Source organism: Atta colombica, unplaced genomic scaffold, assembly GCF_001594045.1.
Source record: "Atta colombica isolate Treedump-2 unplaced genomic scaffold, Acol1.0 scaffold225, whole genome shotgun sequence".
NCBI lineage: Eukaryota > Metazoa > Arthropoda > Insecta > Hymenoptera > Formicidae > Atta > Atta colombica.
Window position 1 is genome coordinate 765,949 of NW_017259322.1, and position 10,282 is coordinate 776,230.

Below are 10,282 nucleotides of genomic sequence, written 5' to 3' on the forward strand. Positions count from 1 at the left end.
CACAGCGAATTATTTTATAATCCAGTTCTTAAGACATCACCATAGATTATTAATTCATCTTGCAGGGCAAAGGGCTGTTCTCTAATCGCGCATTTAAGGAAGGGGATGTGATACTCGAGGAGAAGCCCGTGATATGCTGTCAGTTCCTGTGGAACTCTCAGTTTGGATACTTGGCGTGTGACAACTGTCTGAAACCGTTGGAAACAGCAGAGGAGAATGTCCGTAGGCTAACGGGTAATCCAAACTTTGTTGTACCACACAAGGAATGCTGCGAAGTAAATAAGAGTTTAATAACTGAATGCCATCAATGTGGAGTCAAGTACTGCAGCGTAGAATGTCAGAACGAAGCGTTTCAGAGGTGATTATGAGTTGAACTTTTATAATATTGCTCTTTTATTTAAAGAATAACAATTAAAAAAAATTTAGTTTTCCAAATAAGAAAACAAATTACTTCTCAACTTAACACAAAATTATTAACTAATGAAATATCAGCAAAAAAATATTTATATATGGACGGTATTCATAGTCAGTTCTTATTTTAAGATCATCTTAAGATGCTAATACGCGACTTTCTGGTTCATCTTAAGATCTAAAATATAAGATCCGATAAATATATTCCCTATATATATATATATCCTCAACATTAAATATTATTTTTGTCATTCTTGTTTTTCATAATCTTAAAAGAACTCCTTTTTTTAAATTTGTAACAATTTCAATTTTTTAAAGTTATTTGACTTTTGGGTAACAAAGTTATTTAACAATGGGTAATGTTTAATTCATTCATAGTAAAAACTTGGAAAGTCATTAGCCCTTTTGTAGTAAGGAAGCGATATAATTAAATGAAATTTAATTCGTTAACATATTACGAATCAAATACTTTCAAATGTAATTACAAATCAATGGTCAGTATGAATCCATAACAGACTTTATATTCACTAAAAGTATCAACTGAAGGTGATTTTAAAAAATTAAAACCAGTTCTATAAATTTGTAATCAATTATAAGCATAATTATTTTTATTATAAAATTTGTTTATTTTTAGTCATCCATTTATCGTGTAATTGTATTTTAGACTCACTGGTCATCAATTTATAACTACAATTGAATTTTTACGTTTGCTATAATTTTTATTATATATTTTATTACACTCATTTATTGTTTTTCAGATATCATAGTACATTATGTTTACAAGGGAAAGTCAAGGATGAGAGTCATCCTCTCAATCAATTATGTGAAACGTGGAAACAAATGCATTATCCACCTGAAAGTGCATCAATCATGTTGCTAGCAAGGATGGTTGCTGTAGTTAATCAAGCAAATGATAAGGAAGAAGCTTTAGCAATGTTTTCACAGTTTTGCCATCGTACCATTTCCAATGACACGCACGAAATTGTACACTATCTATTAGGCGAAAAGTTTGTAGGCCAGATTGATATCCTTCAGCAAATGATGAAGGAGTCTCTTAACACTGAGTACACCGCACATGTGTGTAATATACATATATTATTGTTATATGTATGCTAATGTTAATTGGAACGTGTTTTTAGTGGTTCACGCCAGATGGTTTTAGAAGTTTATTAGCTTTAGTGGGAACAAACGGACAAGGAATTGGTACTAGTTCATTCAGTCGCTGGGTGAAAAATGTTTCCGCTTTAGAATTGCCCAAAGATGAAAGAATTTACATTGACAAGTTGATAGAGAGAATTTATGACGCAATGGACGAAGGTAATTTTTATCTTTATAATTTATTTTTTTCTAGAGCGTTCAATAAATATTCATATAATTTTTGAAAATTTCTTTCACAGCGGTAGGTCCATTTCTAAATAATGAAGGGTCTGGACTCTACGTTCTACAGTCATCAGTAAATCACAGTTGCATACCAAATGCAGTTGTTGAATTCCCTTATTCAAATAACACTTTAGTATTAAAAGCAATACGAAATATAAAAGTTGGCGAGGAAATCTGTACAAGTTATCTCGACGAATGCCAGCTCGAGAGGAGTAGACATTCCAGGCAACAGGCACTAAGCTCTTTATATCTGTTTGTTTGTCATTGTGACAAATGTCAAGCGCAAGCAAATGATCCTGATATAACATCTGACGAAGAGGAATCTGACGAAGACTGAGTGCTAGCTAAAAATGCACAGGAACAATGATATAATTTTCATAATAAACAAGAGTTGTATATTGAATTATATCTAATATCCCCTTGTCACATAACAATAACGAATCCCGTTACGCTTTACTTGACTATCATATGTATGGCACAAGTGAGCTTTATCAGTAAAATAGCATGTAGAATAAACATTACACATTTGGACTTTTAACAAACTTACTTTATTATTGTAACAGAGGCTTTTAATGTCATTTCTATGTAATAAAGTTATATAATAAATTTAATACAATATTTTGCACTTTTATTTTTAATTTAAACTCGAAGGAGCGACTAATTATTAATTTTTGTTATTGCTCTGTTGTTATAATGTACTATTTACAAATTTAAATAATATTCATATTATGTTAAAATACAGTTCATGTACAATTCAAATCGACCTATAGTATATAATTTTCGATATGATTTTGCACATTGTTTAATAAATTAATATTTAAATCAGCTATAAAAATCGTCACAATTTAAAAAAAAAAGAATTATTCTAAAGTTACAAAATGAAAATGATAAAAATGATAGTCGATCACATTACGAATATATAAAACGATATAACGGAGTCTATCTCTTATATTAAGGAGTCTTAAGTCTCAGTCATGTTCAAATAAATTTGCTTGAATGTATGTGACCAGCCTTAAGATGTCAATGTTAATTTTGTTATTACAAAAAAATTCATACTTATGACTGAGCTTATTGCTTAGTCTGAAGTGTTAATTCATTTTTTCCCATTATCATAAAATTAGCTATATATTCAGGTAATGGCGGCATGAATACGCGTCTTTCAACTAAGGCAGTTAAAAATTTACCCATGTTGCGACTGCGAAATTCCCAGCTAAAATAGAAGTTTCAAATTAAAATATACAAATAGTGATCTCGAGTATGAGTAAAAAAATTTTCTTACTTCATACGTATAGTATTATTAGGCAACTTCGAAGCTATACTGTCATGTTTTATAGATTCCTCTGACCCCTTTATAATGAGTTTCTCTAGAATCGGAGGATCTTTGCCAAAACACTGTTCTGCATATTTTTTCCGGTGTTTGCTCTGCGTATAATCCACACCATTATTACTGTAACAAGATTTACACATTATAGTATATAAAATATAGTGTGTTGAATACAATTAATAGAACATCTCATAGCATACATTGAGCGTTAAATATATCTATAAAGAAAAAAAAAATAAAATATATTTCAAGAATTACCTGACGACAGGTTCAGACGGTTGATAAACAGGTGGTTGACTAATATCTTCAGCTTGTAAAACATTTTGTTGTTTAATCCATAATAATTTTATTAAAGATTTGAGATCCCTGCCCATCAATTTGATACTTTTGCCATTATTATAACCTAGGTTGCTAGCTATCACTTTTATGTACTCAATTGATACATTCTTCTTTGAGCAAAAAAAATATTTTTGTCCGAAAAATAAGGCAAAATAGGTTGGCGTGATATTTTTCTTTTTCTTTTCTTTGACAGATATAAACATGATATTGTCGTACATTATAGCTTTTATGTTCATGTCCAAACCTTTTGAATGAAATTCCTCTTCGATACCTTCCTGTATCTCTTGTCTATCAAGATGCCTCAACTCTCTATTCAATCCTAACAATTTGTATCCGTACCATATTTTTTTATGGTTATGTCTGCTTACATCTAAAAGACCATTATTTCATAAATTGACATTAATAAATTTTATTTTAAAAATTTGAATTTAATCTGGAACTGATAGTGGATCTATTGGACCCACTCAATCATAAATTTATTTCTCAAAAAATGTCAAATAATTCAATTTTCTTTGGCTATGTTCCATTTAATGCTCACACTTGTGGAATCATTTCATCTTTGTTGTTTATCAAATGTTAAACAAGAATAATGCTCGCGAACATTACGAACATTAAATGGAATGCAGCCTTTATGTTACATCTACAGATTGGAGTTATTAAAATATCTCTTATTAAAATATTAACTTAACATTAATTCTTTTTTACTTATGTCTGTTTAGTTATTATCATTTCTTTTTTGAATTATGTCATTTTAGTTTCCTTAAAATTAATCCTCTGTTGGCCAAGTTGAATTTTGAAGCTACAGTTGATGTTTTGATTCTGGTGAATTCTAACTGGCAGACAAATTTAAATATATCTGTACATGAAAAATAAATAAAAAAACTGTAAGAGTAAACAAGAATGAAAAATTATGATATTCAAGTTTCATTAATTAATATGCAAAACAATCTTTAGACCTTATTATTCATACAAGTTTTTATCATTAAAAATAAATAAAATGCAATTTGATTTTTATGATAGAAAACTTTTTAAAATTTTCACAAGTATGTAAGATTTTTTTCAGATTTTTATACAATCTGAACAACATAAAAATTTAATACTGAAGCTCAGACTTTCAAAGAGTTCCCATTTTTAAAAAATATTGCATACGTAAAACTAGAGAAATACTATGTAGTATATATTACGTATATTATATTATTTCTCTAATTTTACATATGCAAATTTTTCAAAAATAGAAATCTAAGTTGCTAATGGAAGGTTCAAAATTTTACATGACCAATGGAGGATTAATTAGTATCATTTAATTAACATAAACTACAAGAGTTTTAGTGTATACAGAATTTTTAGCTCCAAGGATTAGAATTTATGATTGTAAACTTACCTGTTACTTCTAACGTTGTCAATCTGTCATGTAAATCTCTCAAATTTAAATTTGCGTTCTGTAAATAAGTCAGACGTAAAAAAAAATGACGCTATTGTAAATGTTTAAAATTCAAACAGGCAAAGAGATTATAGGAAGTGATTCTTACGTTAAGAATATCCCGGATAATGTATGTGACATTAAGTACTGTAAAATTCTTGTGATTCTTAATCAATTTGGATCTGACGCGAGCCCATGATGTCTCTGGAAAAACGGGTATCACGGCACTTTCCAATTCCTCAAATTTGAATCTGTTTATCACGTTAGTTAATTGACGCTTAACAAGAGTCGCTGACGCTGTGACATTCGAAAAAAAAAAGCGGTTACATCGCATCGGCGACATAAAATGTTTTAAAATAGCCGAAAACTGGTTACGCGCGTGTACTTACACATGGTTGTGTCGCAAACAATATCCACATAATATCCACGAGCAACTTTTGAAGTTTTCCCTCTTTCACCAACTGTTATCAGAAGTTTCTAGTTAAATTAATCGATGATCAAAGTCGCAGAAGTGCCAACAGTTAAAGCCTGCGGCACAGGATTGTTTGTTTTCCTGCTATCAATCATGAAACTTTTTTCCTAGGATGAAAAGTGAAAATTTTAACCATTAAAGTTAATGGAGAAATTTTTCACTTTCACTTTTCCTAGGAAAAAGTTTAATGATTGATGACTCTGGATTTTTAGCTGGATTAATAAAATCTTTCTCCCAGGTCGATTGTATTTTCAAACAAAGTGAAAATTACAAAAGCGAGCAAATTTACTAGGTGTTGACCAATGAAATAATCAATTTCTAGTCTATTCGCTCATTTTTATAATTTTTACCTCATTTTTATCTCATTTCAAGATACAGAATCGATCCCCCGGTCTCATCAACTCCGATTAAGTTAATCAGTCGATTAAGTGTCAACCGTGATTGATTAATTCTATTGAACAGCAAATGTAATTGATCAGTTCCAATGTAATCGACCGATTAGGTTAATTGAAGTTGATCAGCCTTTATCATCATATTGGTTGCGGTATTGACGCATGTCAATACCGCAAAAATTTATTGCCAACACTGAAAATACTATAGTTTATGTCAAGTGCATTATAAATTTTCAGTACTGGCAATCAATTTTGGAACACAGCCAGTAGTATCAGCCAATGGTAAGAATTTATTCTAGTTAGGACTGCGTTCCACTTAAGGGGCTCCGCAACAATAAAAGGAATAGGGAATAGAGAACAAGAATTTTAACCTATCAGAAATCATGTATTATGGAATACACAATTTCTGATAGGTTGAAATTCTTATTCTCTGTTTCCTGTTCTTTGTATTGTACGTAGCTCCAAAAGCCGGGTTCTACATTAGTTGTAAGCTGATGAAATGAAGTTGCAACAGCCAATATAAAGCGTTAATTTCAAAATGCAAGCTTCAGATTGGCTGTCGCAACAAACTTCGATCAGATCGATTGTAACTAATGTAGAATCAACTTAACGCTCACAATGCTCGTAGGATCATTTTATCCTAATCGTTTATCATATGTTAAACAAGAACAAATGATGTTCGCGAATGTGTGAGCATTAAGACCCGATTATATCAACGTTACTTTGACTTTAAGTAAGACTTATGCCCTTATTCATAGTTAGACCTTGTACTTAAGACTTCCTTAAATTTATCTTTAGATGCTCAGCAGCCAATGAAATAATTCATACAGTATCTGAAGATAAATTTAAAGAAGCCTTAAATATAAGACCTGATTATGAACACGGACATAATTTTAAAGCTCTATTTATTCTCGAGGTCTGTTTTTTATTGCTGCACTTGGAACCAGTGTAATAAGTTAAAGTGAAACAAACGTATATTTGTTTCACTTCAACTTACTTGCACTGTGTGTTATACCAGTTCAGAAAGTGCAACAATAAAAAACAGACCTTTGTTTTAAAGTGAAAAAGAGACAGAAGAGGTTTATTTGCGTTGCATGCTCCAACATGTTGTAATTGCTCTTTATTACCATAGTTCATTCTAACTCCATAGAAGTGAGTAGGAGCTGTAATAAGATGCTCTCATTATAGCTCCTCCTCACTCCAATGCGCTAATTAAAATGAGTAGGAACTGTAGCAGGAGTACGCGACGCGAATAAACCTAGGCTGTGATCAAAGTCTCGTTACAAATGCTTTGAAGCATTTGATGGACCAAGAAAGAATTTTACAACAAACTGACCAAATTAAAAAACACTTCAAAGCGTTTGCAGCATCGCCGTACTCTTGTATTGACCGTACTTCTAAGATTTGTTCGCGTCGCAAGCTCCAACATGCTCTAACATGCTCCACACTTCTACTCACTCTATCAAGCGCGTTAGAATGAGTAAGAAACTTATTACATGAGTAAGAGCATATTACAACATGTTGAAGCATGCGATGCGAAAAACCTCTAGAGACAGAGTTTTAAAGTTGTTTAAAGTCAAAGTAACATTGATGCAACTGGGTCTAAGTGGAACGCAGCTAGCAATTCAACAAAAAAACAAGCATGTTCCATCGACTTTAACTTCCTTTTTGGTATCTTTTCATGCTGATGTTCGACGCTCATTTTTAGCGCCAAAATCACGTGATAGAAATTGACAAATATCAAGCATCAATGATCTAATTTCCACCGATGATTTAATCAAAATGTATGAATCAATCAACTACAGTCGAACAATAGGGAATGTTCGACTACAGTTAGTTGATTCTTCTATTATTCTATATTCTAATCCAGATTAAATCCTCGATGGAATCTAGGCCAATTTTGATCATGTGACTTATTTTGACGCTAAAAATAAGCGTCAAATGTCATAAGTGATTAGAGTATGATCCACGCGATGCTGCAAAGGCTTTAAAGCGTTTTTTAACTGGTCAGTTTGTAAAATTTTTTCTTCTAATTGGTCCATCAAATGCTTCAAAGCATTTGTAGCGAGACTTTGACTACAGTCTTAATTCACAACTGTCAGATAACTCATGATGGAATTCATCAGTTTTCCAGGTTCCATCGTGAGATGGAACTGACAGATTGCATCCATGATTGTATAATTGTATGTGAGCACATGTGAGTTTGTATGGACTATGGTCTAGAAGGGAAAAGAAGAACTGACAGTATCATTGCATATCACTGTGACATGACTGCGTGAACGTGAGTTCGTTGAATGCGATGTGAGATAGCAAAAAACGATAGGATGTACGCAATCGATGATGAGGAAGAAATCGTTCCAAGATATTTCACTGTGTGCGACTTTTACGGCGTAGAGACATGCTTCTGTTGGAACCCCGACAAGCTCATGATTTATCCCTACACGAGGAAGGACAGCTCAATGCAGAACACGCGGATTCTGTCGACTCCAGCCCCTATCAAGAAAGTACAGTTCTTCGACAGCAGAGCTTTCCTGATATGTTCGCCACAGGGCGCGTACAAAGTGTCGAGGAACGGCGAGTTCGCTTTGCTGAGCAAAAATGCCTTGAGCATGGGCAGTGAATTCTTCCAGGTGCTCATCGTCAAGAACAACGGCGTTTATCTTGATAACAAACAAGTAAAGTCTTCCACGCTGTTGTTTCCCCTTATATCGAATGCGAGCGAAACAGTGTGCACTTTTCCTCTAAATCCAGCAAGCACCGAGCCGCAGTTCATAAACCATTTCACTGCTGGTTGGGAAGTTGAAGGAAATTTGTGCGTTATCGGATATCACAGGAAGTTGTATACACTGAGGACCGATATCGTACAGTTGATTTACGTCAGTGACAGCATTATCGTGGACATCCTGCCTGTGAAGAGACGAGATAAGGTAGCTGGTCTACTGCTTCTTACAGAACACGCGAATCTGGTAATCTTAGTACATGATACAGGTAATAAGTGTACAGGAGAATGTGAACTGGTTTTTGAAAGAATATATCTTGGAGAAAATAACAGCACGATGCTCTGTGCTGTTTTCAGTCTACAAAAGGAAAATATTTTGTGGGTGATTTGCTGTAATCAGTTCAGGACATATTACATAAGAAAGGAGCTCTTCGTTGAAATGATTCAAGAGGCGAAAGTAGAAGAGAGAACGTTTACATGTATGCAGTATTATAAGCCAAATACAATTCTAGGTCTTTCGCGAAGGAAGGAATTAATTGAAGTGTCTCTAGAAGAGTTGGATAATTCTTTGTCAATCGATAATAATATTGTTCTTCATACCGGAATGTTTCAAAAAACAGATATTATCATGGAGAAAATTTGTGCCAAAGTAAAGAAGCTCAATGCACTCTATGAGAATTTGTCAGATGAACAAGATAAGTTAAAAAGCATAAATATTTACGCTGCCAAACAAAAATTACAAATAAATCTTGATATTGAGGTATCTAAACTGTGCAAGCATCATTATCTTGATTTAAGTATCTCAGATAAATTGCCTAAAAACAGTTATGTGATGCTCTCTTTTGCTTCTAAAAATCAAAGCACATTCTGCATGAAGAAAGTCATGGAAAGTCATGCACTCAAGATAAAAATGCCCATCAATAAAAATCAAGTATTACATTCTTCATCTATCAGTATGGATTTAATTACATTGATGAACGAACAACGTCCATGGTGCCTCGTACAGAATTTTATAAATCCTTCACTGCGGCATATTAAGAGGAAAAGAAGGTCAAAGGAAGACAAGACTATCTTCATAGATACTAAAATATCGTCGTTGCTACAATCAATAGCGAGAAAAGAAATGAACATGACAAAATTATGCGAAATAAAAAAAATCGTACGTGCAGAATTAAGCCAGATATAATGATAGTTGAGGAACTATTTATATATTTAAATTTGATATAAATGTTTTAAATATACATATTCTATTTTTTAATGTTGTATTAGAAAAAACACGCTAGTGTTTCTAGTTCTTTCTAGTTCTTTAATTAGAATAGTATTATAAGAATAGTACAAACTTTATGACTTTTAATTTGATATATGTAATACTGTATTGAGTTTTAAGTGCTGAAGATTTTATATTTATTTTTTGTTTTGTACATATCCTATATACAAAGGGGATACTAAATACTCTAAAAAATAAGGTATGATTCTTCAGAAATTCAAGAAGAAAACTATATAATCATATGTAATGATTCGAAATTTAGTTTCAAAGACACGGGTTGTCAAAATTGAAGGGAAAATTTTGTTTTTTTAAAAAAATTGCGAAAACTCGAATTTTTTTGATGAAACTTTAATCCTAAAATACAAAAGTTCATTAAAATAATCCGAGTGATTTTCGAAATTTTTGGACAAAAAATTTATTCTTCGACTTTGACACTTTGTATCTTTAAAACTAAATCGTTTTGGATATGTAGTCAGAAGTTTTCGTCTTGAATGTAAAGAATTACCGTTTACAATTTTTTCGAATACTTGTTCATCTTATATATTTTTATGTGCCTTA

At 32.1% G+C, this 10,282-nt stretch overlaps 2 protein-coding genes across 2 annotated transcripts in view; one reads left to right on the forward strand and one right to left on the reverse strand.

Annotated features, from left to right (window-relative positions):
- The window catches only part of LOC108688083 (SET and MYND domain-containing protein 5), a 3,909-nt gene extending 1,559 nt beyond the window's left edge, over positions 1-2,350 (forward strand). Inside the window, exons 2-5 of the mRNA XM_018194180.1 lie at positions 66-358; positions 1,170-1,488; positions 1,551-1,728; positions 1,809-2,350. Of these exons, the coding sequence (XP_018049669.1) occupies positions 66-358; positions 1,170-1,488; positions 1,551-1,728; positions 1,809-2,128 (1,110 nt within the window). The 3' untranslated portion in view covers positions 2,129-2,350. The remainder of the gene's footprint in view (positions 1-65; positions 359-1,169; positions 1,489-1,550; positions 1,729-1,808) is intronic.
- Positions 2,351-2,676: 326 nt separating this feature from the next.
- Positions 2,677-5,317, reverse strand: LOC108688085. The gene is made up of 6 exons (XM_018194181.1): positions 5,264-5,317; positions 4,984-5,171; positions 4,836-4,893; positions 3,374-3,824; positions 3,071-3,238; positions 2,677-3,001 (listed from the first exon to the last, which is right to left on the reverse strand). Exons 1-6 carry the CDS (start codon positions 5,265-5,267, stop codon positions 2,860-2,862), a joined length of 1,011 nt encoding a protein of 336 aa, XP_018049670.1. The 5' UTR covers positions 5,268-5,317; the 3' UTR covers positions 2,677-2,859.
- Positions 5,318-10,282: the final 4,965 nt, after the last annotated feature.

What these genes read in the sequence shown, in the direction of transcription:
- LOC108688085 (XM_018194181.1), bottom strand. An exon ending in GACAACGTTAGAAGTAACAG is followed by an intron (nt 3,825 to 4,835) that starts GTAAGTTTACAA and finishes ATGGTCTTTTAG; the next exon opens with ATGTAAGCAGACATAACCAT. An exon ending in CCGTCTGAACCTGTCGTCAG is followed by an intron (nt 3,239 to 3,373) that starts GTAATTCTTGAA and finishes ATCTTGTTACAG; the next exon opens with TAATAATGGTGTGGATTATA.